Source organism: Lemur catta, chromosome 7 (assembly GCF_020740605.2).
Source record: "Lemur catta isolate mLemCat1 chromosome 7, mLemCat1.pri, whole genome shotgun sequence".
NCBI lineage: Eukaryota > Metazoa > Chordata > Mammalia > Primates > Lemuridae > Lemur > Lemur catta.
The window spans coordinates 106,910,869-106,930,434 of NC_059134.1; the positions used below are offsets into that span (position 1 = coordinate 106,910,869).

Below are 19,566 nucleotides of genomic sequence, written 5' to 3' on the forward strand. Positions count from 1 at the left end.
AAACACCTTTATGTCTGCAAAATCAGGCAGCATGCTTTTTAATTTTATTAGCATAAATTTAGATTAACATAGAATTAACACCCTTACTATGAAAAAGAGCTCCTAAAAATCATTAAAGATAATTCACATAAGAAAACACACAAATCATCAAACATGAAGAAAGGTCCAGTCTCATAAAGTATCCAAAAGAATGCAAATTTATAATAACTCTCTTTTCTTTACAAAGCTGGCAATTTAAAACAAAACACCTGGGTTTCATGAGACTGAGGGTAAAGCCTCTGATTGACTCATCTTTCCTAAGGGCAGATGGAAACACTGGAAATGTTCTCTGGATCCAGTAATTCTACTTCTAGGAATTTATCCTGGCCAGGTGTGGTAGCTCACTCCTGTGATCCCAGCACTCTGGGAGGCCGAGGTGGGAGGATCGCTTGAGCCCAGGAGTTTGAGGTTGCAATGAGCTAGGATGACACCACTGCACTCTACCCAGAGCAACAGAGTGAGACTGGTGTGTTCAAAAAGAAAAAAAAAAAATTTATCCTAAGGAAATAACCAACTATTTATCCTGGAATGTCCACTGATTATTTATAAAAGCAAAAAACTGGAAACAATGGCAAGTTGAACAGTATTCAAACATGGCCTATTCGTAATCATGCTAGAGTCAGATCAACTATGAGCTTCTTTGCCTTTTAATTATTCTATATTTTAAACAAAGTTTAGTTTTTATGCATTACTTTTTTTTTTTTAGGCTGTCAAGTGGAGCAGTGGGAGTGGAGAAGGAACAAAGGAATCTCCAACTGGTTGTGATCAATTAGTTGTAAACACCACTGCACTCGGACCAACCTATGCATTACTTTTATAAATCAGAACAAAAAACTGTTTTTAACCCATCAAAACTACTTGTTTAAAATAAAGCCCTCAGTCCCAATCATGCAGAACAAAGAGCAGATTCCTGGTCTCATCGCAGACGCAATGCCCCCCTGGCAGACTGAATGGACTGAGCCCTGAAGTGCGGTGCCAGCACAGGGCCAAGCACTTTCACTTGTCCTCCAGCAATACGCAGCACAGAATTCAGGCAGCTCACACACTTACCACTGTTTGGAAAGTACTGGAATAACTGCCTTAAATCACAAAGGGCCACCGTCCTGGGTTAATCAGATTCACAGCTACCTCAAGCTAAGGGTCCCTAAGCAAGGACTCTCAACTACAGTTTAACATTCTAGAACTCCTGCTAGTAGAAGAGAGCAAGGGAAAAACAGAGTAAGAATTTAATGATAGACACAGGTTGACATTTGTACCTCTTTTCTATATTAATTATACAATTTTAGTTTTTCAATGACAAAGGATGCCAAACAAACTGGACCCTTGTGTCCCTCTAGCTGTCCTCTGTCACTCATGCCAAGCACACCCTATTCACCCTCAGCACTTCTCCTGTAATATGGCCAATGTGGAACCAATTCTAGTCCCACAAAGACTCGTTCCCATTCCCGCAGTTCCTCTCTGTGAATGCCACCCCACTCGCCCAGTTTCTAAAGCCAGAAAACTAGAAGCCATCACTCATTCTCAACTCCTGCCACTCCCACTCAGCACCACTCCATTCCATGGGTTTAATCTGCAAAAAAATATATCAAAAAACCTTAACCCCTAAGGAATCCCCAAAGAACCCTCTAAATAGGCACAGCAAACCCCAATTACAGCAGCCCTGGGGGACATCAACAAGCCCAGTGTGGGGAAGGCGTGTAGAGCATGGGACCTCCCATGAGACCACGGCCTGACCTGACTGCAGACAGGAGTCAGTGCTGGCTCATCCCTTCCGGGAGGGAGGCAGGCAGGCCCTGCATAGAGCCGTGCCAGGATCCCAGGATAGGCACCCTTATTATTTTCACCGCACAATACACACATCTAAGACACAGGCCTCTTGCAAAAAAGCAAAGGTGTTGGTGTTGCAGGTTTATGTCTTGAGCCAAGGAGGAGGGTTTTCTTAGCTGGCTTTGGAGGCCCCAGTTGCCCTGGCCAACTCCTCCTTGTCCTAGCCAGCTCATATGATCTATGAAGTCCTCTAAACCTCCACAGGATGGCACTGTGCACCCCATCAGACAACTCCACAGGCTGTGCCATTCCCTCCACCAGACGGACTCTGAACCCAGGCACAGGGCAGGGTTGCTCATCTCTGACCCCAGTGCCTGGCTCTCAGGAGGCAATGTCTATGGAATGAAAAACATGCTTATTCCTACTCTGAGGAACTGCAAAATGGGTTTTTCTTTGTTCTCCTTTTGTTTCTTCTAGTTGCATCAGGCCTTATTCGCAGCACACTTACGTTTCGATGTAGCTCGAAGGGGTGTGAGAGACATTGTCAAGTCGCTCCTGTAAAGCTGCCAAAACTTGAGGATTCTGCATCACCTGATCTGTAAGCTTTTCTATGAAGAGTTAAAACAAGACCAAAAATATTAAAATATGCCCAGCACACAACAGCCAAGAGTCAAAAATTATCAATATACATCTCCATAGCTTTGCTTAGCTACCTTTATTCCTAAACACACATACCAAGTGGCTTCTAACTGCTACGTTGAGGTGGTCTGTCTCCAGTTACCTCACCTCTCCCCCCAAGTCCCACAGTGGTGTCCAGAGTCAAGGACAGGGATGAGATCAGTTCCTCGAAGTAAGACAGCGTCCACTGGTGCCTCACTCACCATGGCACCACGGACCACAGGGTCCAGGAGGGCCTGCCTCTCCCTCGCTCCCTGAGGGCACTGGGCTTTCCAGTCCCCCTCGCGTGTCCCGCTTGCCTCTGCCCCTGGCTCCCTTCCGCTCAAACCCACCCCTCCGGGGAGCACTGCTGACCCTGCTGACCGTCCTGCTCCCTTTCCCACTTACCCACATTCGCACTGAATTTACAATCCTGAGCTGTCTGGATTTAGAAGCCCATTTCCCAATAAACAACTGAGATCTGCAGGGGGTAGTGACTGTCCTTTCACTTAGCTGTGACTATGGAGTGGCTCAACCCCTCATAATTTCCCTCTTAATGACATAATACCTTCACATCCTTCCCTTATTCAAAAGGCAGTACATACTTGAGCATTCTCCCACGATGTGGGCAAGCCAAACACACCTAGTAGGTGTTCAATTTTAACATTTAGAACTGTAAACACACCCACCAACACAAAACATTGTGTATGTGTATTTAATGTATATGTGTGTAATATGTAAACAGTACAGGAGAGCATATGTGTATAAATTTACATCTCCTCTCACTCTGTCCACTGATACAGAGGCGCACAATCATACCTAGCTTCTGTATTTTGGTTTCTAGGAATATTTCCCCATTAAAAGGAACAAGGTCCTTTGGAAAAATGGTGGATGCCAGGGCTTGGGTAAGGAAAGCTCAAGGTAAAAGGGAACACCACATTGCGCTGCAAAGCTAGAAGTACTCAGAAACCAACAAGAACCTGCCAAAAAGACTCAGAAGCCAGCCTGAAGGGACTCCCAATGGCCAAATGGGACAATCTGCACACCAAAATGAAAAATGATGGAAACTGATAACACACTGACGAAAGCAATAATCCACAAGTCTGTGGTGACACTGAAATAAGGGGAACAGAAGTTCTTCTTCAATACGTGATGTACACCAGGATTGGCAGAACTAGAAAAACACCATTTGCACCAATGTGATTAGCTGACGAGGCAAGGACCATCCACGGGTGCTGAGGGTACCACGGGAAACGCTGAAGGGGAGGACAGCCACACGGCCCCATAGACTGCTCCCGAGGCGAGAGAAGTCTGGCAGATACCACCTCAACCAAACCCTCCATCTCGGCACCCCAGGCAGGGACCCACCTGACACACTGTGCCTCCCGACACAACGCCCACTGAACCCGGTCACCTGTGTGCCATTCTTGCCAGAATGTCACCCTGAATCTTATGAAGAGGTGACAAGTAGGCAAATCCAGATTGTGGGCATTCTGCAAGGCAACTGTGGCCCAGAGTGCTCTGATGTGTCAATGTAATAAAAGATAAAAGGTGAGGAGATGACTGACAAACAATGGAAATACTATTAAATATAATGCATGAACCTCTACTAGGTCCCAGATTTAGGTGTCAGGCAGAAAAAAACTGCTGAGAAAACGAGGGAAATATGAACATGATTGTATGTTAGATATTAGTAATATATCAATGTTAAGTTTCTTGGTGGTGGTAATGGCACTGTGGTTAACAATTCATTCTAGTTTTTAGGAAACTTACACTAAATTCTTTTAAGAAAGAAGAAAATATCCACAACTTGCTTTCAAATAGTTTGGAAGGGAGAGGAGTATGTATATATAGATTTTTTTAAATGGAGGAAAGATATCAAATCTGTGAATTTATAGACAATATGCTGCATCTGGGATTTGCTCCAAAACCACCAGGGGGGCTGGTTTGATGGTAGCAGGTTATCAGAACTTATTAACATTAGTGTCACTAAAGTTGGTGTACAACCTCTCACTGCTAAATTTGGCTTAAAAAAAAAAAAAATCACCAGGGGAAGGAAAGTTAAGGGTACAGACAATGGCATGTGCCTGTAGTCCCAGCTACTCGGGAGGCTCAGGCAGGAGGATCACTTGAGCCCAGGAGTTTAAGACCAACCTGGACAACACAGCAAGACCCTGTCTCAAAATATAAAATAAAACAAGAAAAAAGACTGGTCATTTACTAAGACTAAAGCTAGGTGATGGTAGGTACACTGTGCCATTCTCTTTACTTTAGAGTCTGAACTTAATATAATAAAAAAAAATTTAAATGAGGTAGTGATACTCATTTTAATTACTCTAGCTTTCCTAAAAAATCAGTGTAGCAATTCTTTACTTAATTTTTTTTGTGCAGTGAACTAACCTGTATTACTTGCATTTTTAGCAGCTTCCACGGCATCTGAAGGAACCCCATCTGAAAAACTGAAACAGTATGTTTAAAAAGTGTCATAGTAAAGAAAGTTCTGAAGACAAACAGGACAAATGGGCATTGTCTTATTTCTACATAGTAAGAGGTGTCTCTCCAGTGACTTCGGATTTGGGCGGAAGAGAACTACTGCCATGCACATGTGCTAACTGAGAGACGCTTTACTCTGTTATTAAAAAACACTCTACCACTTAACACCCCCTCGTTTCACATGCCACCCTACACAGTTCTAATTTCCAAGTCTAGTTAAAGCTCCTTAGATAGCTTTCATTTCTACAGCTTATTTGCTCAAAAAATCTGCTTTTGGCCCTCCAACCAAACCAAACAAACCAACTGCGACTCATCAGCTGCTCATGTGATCAAAGCCCAGCAGTCTTACCAAGTTCAGACAGTGCTCAAAGGGGCTCTGGAAAGCTAACTATGCAACATCTCTAAAAACAATGGAGCTCCATGAAAATAGGTCTAACAGTTTTCAAAGATGCCTGGACACACCTCCCTCCTCAAAAATAAACACAACCAAAAGTGATCCCCAAACAATCCACGAAACACAATCTTTCACTTGACCCTGGAGGTTACAGAATGTTAGGATGGTGTGAACTGGATTACACCACTTCCTCCCCAGGGTGTTAAAGCCTGCTTTCTATAAAAGGTTTCTAAGTATCAACATGAGACACTGTTCATGTCTGAAGCAATTTTTTTGTAGGCACAAACACACACGCCCTCTGCCAGCCATCAGCCAGAGCCTAAACGCATCTGGTCTGATGGTGCTACCGGTACGCTGTATTTTAAACTTTAATAAACAAAGTCCGTTTTGGCTTACCTGTTATCTGCCATCTGCAAGTTTTTATCCCCTACAATTAAAAAGAGTTGTAATAATTATATTCACAAACAAAACCTTTTGTTCAAACGTAATCTTTAACAATGACTGTCTATGGGTACAGATCTATCAGAAGGGACAGGAGGGAACTTTCTGGAGTGACAAAAAATGTTTTGGGTCTTGACCAAGGTCACCTGGGTGTATATATTTGTCAAAACTCATTAAATTATACACTCAAGATCTGTGCATTTCATTACTTTCAGATTTTACTCATAAAAATTACTCTCATTGGCACTAAAATGACCAGACTTCAAAATAAGATCAATTCCAATTTGCCTCATCTCTATAATAAAATCAGCAACAGGAACACATATTAACGCTAGCCAAATTATTTTAGAGTAATTCCAAGCATTTACCAGTGATTACACTGTCTTTCAAACTAATTCACAAGATGATTTTTAAAATTCTGTATCTTCTATTACTTCTACAATGAACATGTATTGCTTGTGTGAAAACATGGTATTAAATATGATTCTACTTTTATAAGGCACATATTAAAAATGATTATCCCTAGATGGTAGAACTAGATGACTTTGTACCTATGAATATTAAGGATGGGTTCTATGGGGTCTTCTTCCTAAATAAAAAAACTTGATATTAATAAAGTAAATAAAATTTCAAAACCCAATCCAAATGTGTTCATAGTAACATCTAAACACATAGCTTAAAATGGTCCTTAAATGTAAAATAAAACTGCAGTGCAGTTATAAAGTTCCCTCAACTACCAAATGTATTTATATACATCTGAGAGCCTCTGTGAAGGGTTGTTCCCACTGGAAACTGGTTAACGTGCCATTCTTAGCTATTTGAGCAATGTCCAAACCACTCAATCAGAAATTTTTAGGGTAAAACAAAATAACAAAATAAACTTTGTATTTAAGAAAAATAGCCCCAGTTAGAATTTATGATCTACAACTGTTTTGTAGTTAACTCAACTGCATTTTTCATTAGGTTTTTATTGTTTCAAAATAAAACATGCTAATTATTTTCAAAATTCAAAATACTAAACTATTTGCTTTAATGAGATAGATGAAAACCAGAAGGAAAAAAATAATGCAGCAAATCCCACAATGGCTGGCCATACCACCACTACCACACCAGTTACCAAGCCCAGCCCACGTCAGTGACCATTTTAAAAACCCTCCAACGGTCCCCATCCCGTTCTGCAGAATCCCCATCGCTACCCACCCCAGCCCTGCCTGCTGCACCACCCCTACTCCCAGCTCACTCTCCTTTGCCAAGTTTGCTGCAGCCACAGCCCTCCTGAGTTTACAGTCTGCTTTTCCTCACACTGGAAACCGAGGTGTGAGCCAGGCAGGCTTCACAGGAATTGTCTGATGACAACATTCTAAGAGCAAGTACACGTACCATTTACAGTAGTTAAACGGCAAGGTGAGTTTTTTCCTACTATGTATCTTTGATAACGTCTCCATGAACCTCTTAGTTTATATGGTTTCCCACCTTCAGTCATTCTTAACTTACATGGCAATAGGATTGCCACAGTAGCATTTCTGGGTCAAAGAACATGAACCGATCCTGATATTAAATATATACTGCCAAACTAGTTACACAATGACATCAAGTATAATTTGCCTACTTAATTAAAGCTCCCCATTGCCTAACAAACATATCTAACAGCACCTTCCCTAGACCACACAGATTCACTACTTGCTCAGAGGAGCCCACTATCCTGGAAGCAGCCATCGCTGTCAGTTCAATGGACAACTCTCACTGTCACTACCCAATCAATAATATTAACACCTAATAAAGCCACACTTTTAATTTACAACACCCCCTGTATTGGCAAGGGACTTATGTATACATTTTATACTCACACCAACTCTCCCAGAGAGGGACTAGCCTCAGTTTACAAGAGAGGAAACTGAGGCTCAGAAAGGTCAGGTGCCCAATCCCAGGTCACACAGCTAGTAAAACCTGCATTTGGGTCTCAGATGGAGCCTCTCGACCCTTCCCTACCACCACCAGCCACTGCGCTGCTTGCTGCCTCTACCTGCCCAGTTACAGATTCTATTGCTGGTGTTGGGACGGATGACAAGCAACGACTCAGGCAGGGTCACGGTCCTGCTGTACAGCGGCATTCCCACGAAATTCCTGTGTTTGAAACAGAGCGTGAAAACACTCCCTCTCCACCTGTTCACTACCCAGTCCCAGAGGGCGCACCACTCCTGGCACACTAAATATCTGCTGAATCCACAAACAACCTATCTCAGGACATAGGCTACAGAGGCTCACCTCTCCACAGAGTGACAACCATTCTAACTCAAGAGATTACATTTATACAATAATTCACTTAATCTTCATTCATGTGAAGGCATGTGCTGTTTAATACTATTTTTGGTCACATGATGACAAGGTAGTTAAGTTAAACTCAATACAATATTCTCCAAAAAAAACACAAAACAAAACAAAACAAAAGAGGGCAGCAGCAGTGGCTTGCACCTGTAATCCCAGCACTTTGGGAGGCCAAGGCAGGAGTATTGCTGGAAGCCAAGAGTTTGAGACTAGCCTGGGCAATGTCTGAAAAAAAAATGTCTCCACAAAATTTTTTTTAAAAAAATTAGCTGATTGTAGTGCACATGCCTGTAGTCCCAGCTACTCGGGAAACTGAGGTGGGAGGATTGCTTTTTTTTTTTTTTTTAAGACAGAGTCTCACTCTGTCTCCCGGGCTAGAGAGCTGTGGCGTCACCCTAGCTCACAGCAACCTCAAACTCCTGGGCTCAAGCGATCCTCCTGCCTCAGCCTCCCGAGTAACTGGGACTACAGGCATGCGCCACCATGCCCGGCTAACTTTTTCTATATATTTTAGTTGTCCATATAATTTCTTTCTATTTTAGTAGAGACGGGATCTCGCTCTTGCTCAGGCTGGTCTCGAACTCCTGAGCTCAAACGATCCACCCACCTCAGCCTCCCAGAGTGATAGGATTACAGGCCTGAGCCACCCCGCCCGGCCGGGAGGATCGCTTGAGCCCAGGAGTTTGAGGTTGCTGTGAGCTACGCTGACACCACAGCTCTCTAGCCCAGGCGACAGAGTGAGACTCTGTCTCAAAAAAAAAACAAAACAAAAAACCAAAACCCTACTCCTATCATTTCCTACCTGTACACCCTTCCTCTACACCCCAGTTTCACCACCCATAAACCGGAAGACAGTATAGGTAGCTCTCAGGTACTAAATGACCAGTACACCAGGTCTCTTTCACTTGGATAACTCTAACATGCACATAGACTATTGCATGTACTGCCTGACAGGAAACCAACAAATCCAGTTACTTTAAACACTGCACCCTTTATACAGGTTGAATATCCCTTATTCAAAATGCTTGGGACCAGAAGTGTTTTCGATTGCAGGATATTATGGATTCTGGAATATTTACATATACATAAAGAGAAGATATGGGATGGAATCCAAGTCTAAACATGAAATCCATTTATGTTTCATATATACCTTATACACACTAACTGAAGATAATTTTATATAGTATTTTTAATAATTTCGTGCTGAAACAAAGTTTTGACTGTGACCCTTCACATGACCTTAGGTGTGGAATTTTCCACTTGAGGCGTCATGTCAGCGCTCAAAAGGTTTTGGATTTCAGATTTTGGGTTAGGAATGCTCACCTGTATAAGTAAACGAGGCAGAGTGGTGACATTATAAACAAACTAAAGTTCAATTAGTCCAGTTTCATCACCCCAAACTATTTACTTTTGTTTAGCAATCCCTAAAACTGTTAAAATAATATGTTATAAGGAACTATCAAATTTACAGGTTTGAGAAAAATAAACTCCATTTGTTTGAAATGTTGGTATGCTGAGTTAAAAGTTAGTTTTACGAAATCATAGTCCAAAACTCATCAGGAAGGTTCTCTGACTTTTAGAAGGCAATCAAGAGATCTACAGCACAACACGGTGACTGTAACTACTAATAATAACGATGTATCATAGACTTGAAAATCGTTGAGAATAGATTTTAACTGCTCTTACCGCAAAAAAATGGTAAATATGTTAATTAGTTTGATCTAGCCATTCTACAATGTATACTTATTTCAAAACATCATGTTGTATACGATAAACATATATAATTTTTGTCAACTAAAAAAATAACTTAAAGGCAATGAAGTTAAATTATGAAAGGGATACCAGGCAAAAGAATATCCTAAATTTTCAAAAGAATGCAGCAGTTCAGGAGACGGGGTCTCACTCTTGCTCAGGCTGGTCTTGAACTCCTGAGCAAGCAATCTGCCCACCTCAGCCTCCCAGAGTGCTAGAACTACCGGCATGAGCCACTGCACCGGGCCAGAATTGGGCCACTTTTGAAAGAGAAAGGAGTAAGCGGGAGAGTATGATCACCCTTCACAAAATCAAAATTTTAAAATTTTTATATTTTTCTTAAGAGATAGTGTCTCACTCTGTTGCCCAGGCAGGAGTACACTCCTGGGCTCAAACAAGCCTTCTGCCTCAGCCTCCTAAGTACCTGGACTATAGGCACATGCCACCACATCCAGCTAATTTTTTTTTTTTTTTAATTTTTTTGTAGGCTAGGCACAGTGGCTCACACCTGTAATTCCAAAACTTTGGGAGGCTGAGGCAGGACAATAGCTTGAGGCCAAGAAGTTTGAGACCAGCTTGAGGAATATAGCAAGATATTGTCTCTACAAAAAATTTTTTTTAAATTAGGGGTGTAGTGGCGTGCTCCTGCAGGCCCAGCTACACAAGAGGCTGAGATGCGAGATCACTTGCGCCCAGGAGTTTGAAGTTTCAGTGACCTATGATGAGGCCACTGTACTCCAGCCTGGAAGACAAAGTGAGACCATGTCTCCAACAACAAACACACACACACACACACACACACACACACACACACACACACACACGCGCAACTCCTCAATCTTATCATTAAAGAAACTAGAAATACCAGCCTGAGCAACATAGTGAGACCTCATCTCTACAAAAAAATTTTAAATTAGGAGGGCATGGTGGTATGCACCTGCAGTGCCAGCTACCTGGGTGACGAAGAGAGACCCTATCTCTAAAAAACAAATAAATTCCCAATGTCCCCAACTACAAAAGCTGGCAAATACACGAAGCCCTGAGACCGTCCAGACTTCACTGATACTGCTCCTGGCCAGCAGACTCCTTATTCAGTCTATCATTGCCACTCCCTAGTATCACAAGTTAATTGTGTTAATTTTATGTTACAGTGTTTAAAAACAATGAATAAACAATACATGTTTATCTTCCCACTAATGCAGTGCTCCTCAAGCTTTTTGGCACCAGGGACCAGTTCATGAAAGACAATTTTTCACAGACTGGGGAGTAGCGGGGAGCAGGGGGCAGTCAGCCCAGTTCCTGGCCCAGCGGCTGAGGACCACAGCACTAAAGAATGATTTCCATGGGGGCAGAGACCCTGTCTATTTGCTCAATACAGCAGGCCCAGGGGCCCAGCACAGCACTTGGCATGAAACAGGTTGCAGGAAATACCTGCTTCATTAATTAATTCACTGTTGTTGAGTGACAGTTTACCTGTGTGACCTATATAAAGCATGGCCCCACGGACCCCACATACAACTTAGCCTGTACCAAGCAGATTCTGAAGACAAAGGGTAAAAACATTTCCTCACTCATGTTTGCTTCCAACACCTACAGAAATAACTACCACCAGACAACAGTGGACCATATCTTCAGAGACTTGCTGGAGGCCAAGCCCCCAGATTTCAGGAAAAAAGTAAAAAATGATTTCCTTTCGTTTGCTGAAACACTCCACTTTTACTTGAGGCAGTGGTCCTCCTGGCTGCACTCCAGGCTCCTCCGTCCCCTCTTCTCCCCCACTCCTCTTGGCAGGCAGTTCATTAGTGTGTGACCAATTAGTGTATTTAGAAGTCTGCTTAATCTAGTACACATTTAAAGATCTCCTCACCTTGTCAGCAAGGCACTTCCCTCTCCATCTGTTTTGAATTGCAACCATCGAAGTCCCCACTCCTGGCTACTTTTTTTCTCAAAAGCACCTACTACACCGTCTAACTTGGGTGTCTGTCTCCCACTGCAGAAGTGAGGGCAAGGTCTCGTGTCTGTTTTATTCAGTGCGAGACCCCAGCAACTAGAAGGTGCTCAGGAAGGAATAAAAATAAATAAATAGATGCAAAGCACTGAAAGCTACTTCATGATAACTGAGTAAACACGTACTATTTTAAAGTATGACAATAATTTATAGCCTTTGTATATAAAGTATATAGTTGTTCTTTCCACCACAAAACTATTCAACAGAAATCACCTCATCTTGGTTGTCTTAATTTTTTTTTTTTTTTTTTTTTAATTTAACAGGATCTCCACCTGTTGCCCAGGCTGGGAATGTAGTGGCGTGAACACAGCTCAATGCAGCCCGGAACTCCTGGGCTCAAGTGATCCTTCTGCCTTAGCCTGCTGAGTCGCTGGGACTACAGCCACATGCCACTACACCTGGCTGATTTTTTTTATTATTATTTTTTATAGAGATGGGCATCTCACTATGTTGCTCAGGCTGGTTTCAAACTCCTGGCCTCAAGACATCCTCCTGCCTCAGCCTCCCAAAGTGCTGGGATTACAGGCATGAGCCACCACACTCACCCTCATCTTGTTTTTGAACAGGCTTTTTTGGATAATGATAAATGCACAGCATGTTAAAAAAAAGTTTCAAGGACATGGAATGGAAGCACACTTAGTTTTAACAGCTGAGAGAGTATATATATATAAGAGGAAGTCTAAGGCTGGAGTGTGGTCAAGATCAAAAGGTAAAGTTCACAAAGTGATCTTTTGTAGTTTTCATACAGGAAAAATACAGTGCCTCTCCTGCCCCTAAAAAGAAAATTTAAAATTCAGTGGCAAAGTAAAGTAGCCCTGCTTTCTCTTAAGAGGGCAGGGTAGGAAAACAATGACTGTCAAATGAAAACAAATATACATCACTGTGAACTATTTCTTTTTTAAAATTTTCTCTCATTTTAGAGACAGGGTCTCACTGGTTCCCAGGCTGAAGTGCAGTGTCATGATCATAGCTCACTGCAGCATCATCACACTGCCTGCAACCCTCCCACCTCAGCCTCCCAAGTAGCTAGGACTACAAGTGTGCACCACCACACCCAGCTTCTTTATTTTTTTGCAGAGACTGGGTCTTGTTATGTTGCCCAGGCTGGTCTTGAATTCCTGGCCTCAAGCAATCCTCCACCCTCAGCCTCCCAGAGTGCTGGGATTATAAGCGTGAGGCACCATGCCAGGCCACAAACTATTTCTTAAAGACTTCATAACTAATACAAAATTCTTTACTACCTACCTATCAACGTGGGTTCTCCATTACTCTGGACTCACAGAAAATCTCACAACAGTAGTTCAGAGAGGCACGAATTTGCTAGCCTAAGAAGTCCCAGGAAAAGTAAGCTGAGGCCAGATGAGTAAGGTTTCCTGCAGACATTCCATGTCAGCTACTTCCTATCACAGAAGTGGTATAAAGAATCAAACTAAGAATGTCAGCCTTTTACTCTGGATGCCTAAAACACATCTCCCTTTAAACAAATAAAAAAGTAAGCACTCCTTAGTCAGCAATCTCAGACCAAACTCCCAACAAGCTCACAGCAGCTGCCGTACTATTCAAAAAGAGGCCATCACTGGGAGACTGGTTCCAGGCAGTAATGACATACAGTCGATGGCCCTTCAGCCTTCGGGAATTTAAATCACCCTCTTGTCCGTAAGATATTTTTCTTCTAAAACAAACCAAAAACCTTAGGTTCTCTGGCAAAATTTTTGGAATTACAACATAAGCTTATCACAACAGATTTTAAACTGCAGATGACAAAAGGAAGAAATGCACCTCTGAAGTAATTTTGAACCCCATTGTGCCACTATGTACACTTATATATCTGAAGTCACCTCCTCCTCATGCTAGAGAGTACCAACTGCTCAAAAGAATAAAAATGGAAACAAGATTTCAATCTCAACACTTAGATGGGAATGGCTAACTCAAGGAATTAATATGTTCTCAATAACAAGAGGCTACTAAAAACCTGACAGGTTAATGGAAACGTATTAGTTTAAGATTCAAGTACCAATTCAGACTGTGAAGTGGTAATGAACGCATCCCATCACTAAGTACTTAATCTCTATAAAAACATGAACTATCTCATACAGGTTAAAACTTCTAAACTCAAAATTCCACAGAGGGGTCTGATAATTGAAATGGCTAATTCACAAAATACAATGCCTAGTACATTTTGAGGACAATATCCCAAAATATATGTAGCCTTTTTAGAATTCAGTTTACCAAGGTTATCAAACATGAAAATGATAAAATCATTTCTTTGCTATTGCAAAGCATTCAACCAATTACTACTCATATTCATTTTGAAAAACAGTACATGATTCAAAGCTCATACCACAAAATTCACAAAGTAAGTGTTTAAATGTTATTACACAAGGGCACAAATAATTGCAGATACTCTGAATCAATAACACTGCTGGGGGGGGAGACTGCAAATGTATGTACAGTAACAGCTATTTAAGACAGCAATAAAGTGTTAACATGGTTCATAAAAATCACACCACAAGGTGTCTTAAAATTGTAGTCAAAATATCTAAACCGGGCACAGCAGTGGTGGGTGCCTGTAATCCCAGCTACTGGGGAGACTGAGATGGGAAGATTGCTCGAGCCCTGGAGTTCAAGACCAGCCTGGGCAACATGGAGATCAAAAAAATCTCTAAGTAAACTTAAAAAGGTTATAATTTCTGTATCTGTTTCATCAATAAAATAAGTCCCTTTTGTTGACTATTGCTCTATAAAAATTAAGTTTCACATCAGTATATTTACTGACCAAAAAGGTCTTATTCAATTGATCCTTCCAAATCTCTGAATATGGTTATTTACCTTCGAGATCAAAGAAAAACTTTTACTTGGACCACAAGTGAGGAAGCAGCTAGTAAACTGAGAAAATTCATTTTATGGGCTTCTTTTTCCTGCCAACTATACCTCAACAAATGAACTACTAGTAAATAACTAATGTTTAAATCATCTCCCTCTTCTTTAGTCATTCATTTAATCTTTGGAATATATCCCAAGTCTATCGTCACCCTTCCGTTCATCTGATATTTGTGTATTACTTATTCCACCAGCAATTGCTCATCCCAGTCTAAAATAATCTGAAGATTCTACTAGGGGAAGCATCTGGCATTCTGTGGAATAACAGAATTTTGAGATGGAAAAAAACCAACCAGCTCAAATCCTCATAAACTGAGTTTAGTTAAGCTTAGTGCAATGACGAAAACGTAATTTTTCATTAATACTTCTCATTCCTTCTCTGGAAACAGTAAATCTGAGCAAGATTAAAACTGCACAGATTTGGGTTTTAATCCAAGCTTTGTCACCTTGAATAAGCCATTATACTTAACTTCCCAGGGCCTCAGTTTCCTGAGGAGTTAAATGGAAAAACAACAGGATCTATTTCACAGGTCATCAGACTATGAAGTGAGTTAATACGTGCAAAGAGGTTGAAAGGAACCCCTGGTGTGCAGCAAGCAGATACTAGTCACTTACAGGTATAGTTACTATTGCAGGAAGGCAGTATAAAAACACTTAAGTTTTAGGTCCAGCAACCTAACCTACATGCTTGTACACTTTTAAAGAGATTCTTCACATGTCAATTTTTATACCACATACCTAAATGCAGGAAGATGGAGCAGGGATTACTACAAGAGAAAACAGAGTGGGTATGTGAAGGGACTAAGGCGTCCCAAGGATTCCTCTGAGAACGTGAAGAAATGGTGGACCTTCTTGCTATCACCCGGACAGGCGGCCTGACACATCAGGAGCCTCGAGTCTCCAAGGTTAGACTCCGCATTACTGGTCTGCCACTCCCACCCCAATCAGGCTTAGACGGAGTACTGCGGACGGCGGACACTCTTATCGTGACAGGGCATCCTTTGCTGGGAGGAACACAGAGCACTCAGAAAAGGGAGGGATTAAAAAAAGCAGGCTCAGCAGGCAAAAATATAAAAGATATACAAATGTAACTTCTCTCACCATCTCTGAACTGCATGGAATGCACGGGACTTCCCCCTCCATAATGTGGACAGATTACTAAATTCTTTTTAAGAGTTTACCTTTCTTTTTTGAAAGATGGTTTTAAATAGTAAAGCAGACCTGATGCCCACCCTGACCGGGGTAAACCAAGTCCCCCCAGCACCCTAGTCTGAGGCCACTTAAGCCCAGTCCTCTTCCACGGGAAGCCCGTGCGGCCGGCACCTTGCTCTCACTCGCTCCCAACAACAGGCAAGAAACACCAAAAAGATCTTTTTTCCCTGTCAAAAACGCCAACGGCCACACGACTTTTAGAAATAAAACCCCACAGTTAAGTTTGCCCAAACCGAAGGGCTCACGATGACGAACGCCCCACAGAAAATTCAAGTTCCGAACGCGAAAAGGTCCCGGGCCGCGTCCTCCTTACGAACGAGGAGCCTCGGCCCGTCTCGCCAGGCAACCGCCGGGCTCAAGCTCCCGGGCCTCGCCCCCGAGTCACAGCACGTGGGCCGGCGGCGGCCAGCGGGAGATTTGAGCGCAGCAGGGCCCGTCCCGCCTCGGCCGCCCGCCGTCCTCACCTTCTCCGCGGGCCGACGCCCTGCAGGCCCGCCCGCCCGCCCCGCCCCGGGTCCGCAGCGGCCCGCGGCGCACAACAAAGCGCCCTGACCTTCAGGGCCGGCGGGAGGACGCCCGGCCCGCCCGGCCCGCGCCCCGGCCCGCGGGCCCGCCGCCGCGGCCGCCCGGGCCCACTAGGACGCGGCCCCGCCCCTGTCCGGCCGCCCGCGGGCCTGCAGCCGCCCGAGATGGCGGCCGCCGCGCCCCCCGCCGGGACCCCAGCCCCGCGGCCCTCCCGCCGCCCCGGCCCCGGCCGCCCGCCCCAGCGCGCCGTTACCGGCCGAGCGCCCGCAGCCCCGTACCTCACTCCTCCTGCGGCAGTGGCTGCGACCGTGGCTTCGCTCGGTTCGGGGCTGCGCCGCCGTGGCCGCCAACAATACCGCCTCCTATTGGCCGAGCGTCCTGGCTCCTCCCTCCGCGAGCAAGGCTGGCTACGGTTGGGCGAGCTCGGCGCAAGTCACCTGCGCCTCCCCGCCGTGAGCGGCGACCAATCAGAGGCCGCGTACGCCGACGGAGACCGTGGCGCCGCCGGCGTGCGCGGCTGCACCTCCTTGACTGACCCGCTCGGGCGCTCCTGCCAGGGCCGGGGCCTCCCAGCGCGGGGGCTGCCTCCTCGGGGCCGGGTGGGCAGGCGGGCGCCGGCCGGGGCACCCGCAGCGTGGTGGGAAGTGACACCCCGGCCTCGGGGTCGTTTCCGAGCTCGGCAGTGTTGCTGTGGGTCTTTATGATTTTTGTGCCCTTTTTAAGAAACGGCCCCTTTTCCTTGGGTGAGACTACTGGAAACATTTTATATACGTAATTTTTTGGCAGAGTATTCTGCTCCTGTTCTATGCAGCTTGCACGGGGATAAGTGTGAAACCATCGAAAGGCTCGTGGTGGAGGAGTTAAGGACATAGGGGGGCTACAGACCCCGGGGTGACTCTCACGTGGCCGGACGCAGCCCCCACGGCCATCTGCTTTAGGAGAGCGTGTGTGACCTCTCAATTCCCTAGTTTCCTTATTGAGGTCTTCTGACTTGTCTGTAATGACCACACTTTGCTTTTGGGAGGGGGGCATAAACTACAAAAGAAAAGAATCCGAGCATTTTCAAGTTTGAGGGTCTCTCCTCCTATTTAATAAAGTCTAAGTGTATTTGCAGTCATTGAGTCTGGCTGTGCCTGGGTGTTGGGGCTGGTTGTGGGCGGCATCTCCGTGGGTGCAGCCCAGAGGGGAGCTGGGTGGGCCTGGTCCTTGGGGCACCTGCTGGAGGTGGAATTGACTGTTGTGGCATCTTTCCCTAGGGTGGCTTCAGTGATTCCTGGGAATGGGGGTGACATCTACCCAAAGCCTTACCACCTGTGATGGTGCTGAAATTGCTGCATTAGTTTCCGGTGGCTGAGTACCCCAGGGCATCCCAAACTGGGTGGCTGAAAAACCAGAAATGCATTCTTCACAGTTCTGGAGGCTAGAAGGTGTCGGCAGGCCCAGGCTCCCTCTGAAAAGCTCCAGGGGAGGATCCCTCCCAGCTTCTGGTGGCTCCAGGCGTTCCTTGGCTTGGGCCTACACCATTCCAATCTCTGCTTCTGTCTTCACATGGCGTTTCTTTTTGTGTGTCTCTGTGTCTTCTCTTTTTGTGTATTTTTTTTTTTTTTTTTTTGAGACAGAGTCTCACTTTGTTGCTCAGGCTAGAGTGAGTGCCGTGGCGTCAGCCTAGCTCACAGCAACCTCAAACTCCTGGGCTTAAGCGATCCTACTGCCTCAGCCTCCCGAGTAGCTGGGACTACAGGCATGCGCCACCATGCCCGGCTAATTTTTTCTATACATATTTTTAGTTGGCCAGATAATTTCTTTCTATTTTTAGTAGAGACGGGATCTCGCTCTTGCTCAGGCCGGTCTCAAACTCCCGACCTTGACGATCCACCCGCCTTGGCCTCCCAGATTGCTAAGATTACAGGCGTGAGTCACCGCGCCCGGCCTCTTTTTGTTTTTATTTATTTTTAGAGACAAGCTCTCTGTTACTCAGGCTGGAGTACAGTGGCTCGATGATCACAGCTCACTGTCTCCTTAAACTCCTGGGCTCACGGGATCCTCCTTCTTCAGCCTCCTGAGTAGCTGGAACTGGCTAGCGCAAGCCACCATGCCCAGCTAATTCTTTTTTGTAGAGTTGGGTCTCACTGTTGCCCAGGCTGGGTTGTCTCCTCTTTATGTAATACAAGGACTCCAGTCACTGGATTAGGGCCCATCCTAATGACTTCATCTTAACATGATTGTATCTACAAAGACCCTATTTCCATCTTATTTCCAAATGTCACATGCACAGGCACCAGGGAGGACTTGAACATAACTTTTGGAAGCCACAGCCAGCTGGCCATGTATAAAGTAGGGCAGAGATTCCTGGGTGAGACCCCAGAGGCCAAATTCTAGCTGGTTAACCTTAGGCAAGGGCCTGTGCCTCTGTTTCCCCACTTGTCAAATGGCATTTGTATAATAGTACCCACTTCACAGGACTTTGTGGAAGGTCAGAACAACACTGGGTAACAGGTCAGCTTGATGCACGCATGGCTGTCTTGTCACCTGCCACCTGTGTGTGCAGAGGGTGGGCAGAAGGGAAGGATACTAATTGTCCAAGGACTTCCTGGGTTCGGAGCTGGAGTCCAGCGCTTCCTTTTAATCCCTGCTCAGTGGCTCAGCCTGCATTGTGCCCCCCCAGGTGACACTGGTCCCCCACAGGCCCTGTGTTCGGGATGAATCACCCTCCCAGGTGGGCCCCTGCATCTGGGAGCAGCAACCCCAGGGCCTGCACACTGAGCCCAAGGCTGAGGAGGCATCAGCTTGCAGCTGGACGCCACCTGGAGAAAGCCAGCCAGGCCTGGGATGGCAGAATCCACCTGTCCCCACCTGCAGTTGTCCAGACCCCCAGCCTGCCCATTTGGGGCTCTCAAGGGTTTGGACAAAGGCCCCTTCTTGAGGGCTGTGAATGTCCTCTCTGCCCTCATCAGCTCCCTCCTGTCATTTGGGTCCCAGTGGACAGTCACCTTCCTCTCTTTCCTTCCATCACGGCACTGGCTCACTGATGGCTCTTGTGTCTCTCCCCACCTCCTGCCCTGCCCCCCATCAG

At 45.0% G+C, this 19,566-nt stretch overlaps 1 protein-coding gene across 4 annotated transcripts in view; it reads right to left on the bottom strand.

Annotated features, from left to right (window-relative positions):
* The window catches only part of NAP1L4 (nucleosome assembly protein 1 like 4), a 44,794-nt gene extending 27,831 nt beyond the window's left edge, over positions 1–16,963 (bottom strand). For 2 of the 4 annotated variants that reach the window (XM_045558467.1, XM_045558469.1), the window contains exons 1-3: positions 5,747–5,779; positions 4,864–4,922; positions 2,315–2,414 (exon numbers count right to left, since the gene is read on the bottom strand). In XM_045558467.1, coding sequence (XP_045414423.1) covers positions 2,315–2,414; positions 4,864–4,922; positions 5,747–5,760 — 173 coding nt within the window. In that variant the 5' untranslated portion in view covers positions 5,761–5,779. Of the gene's footprint in view, positions 1–2,314; positions 2,415–4,863; positions 4,923–5,746; positions 5,780–16,771 lie in introns of those variants that run through there. The other 2 variants (XM_045558466.1, XM_045558468.1) reach the window with 2 other exon arrangements.
* Positions 16,964–19,566: the final 2,603 nt, after the last annotated feature.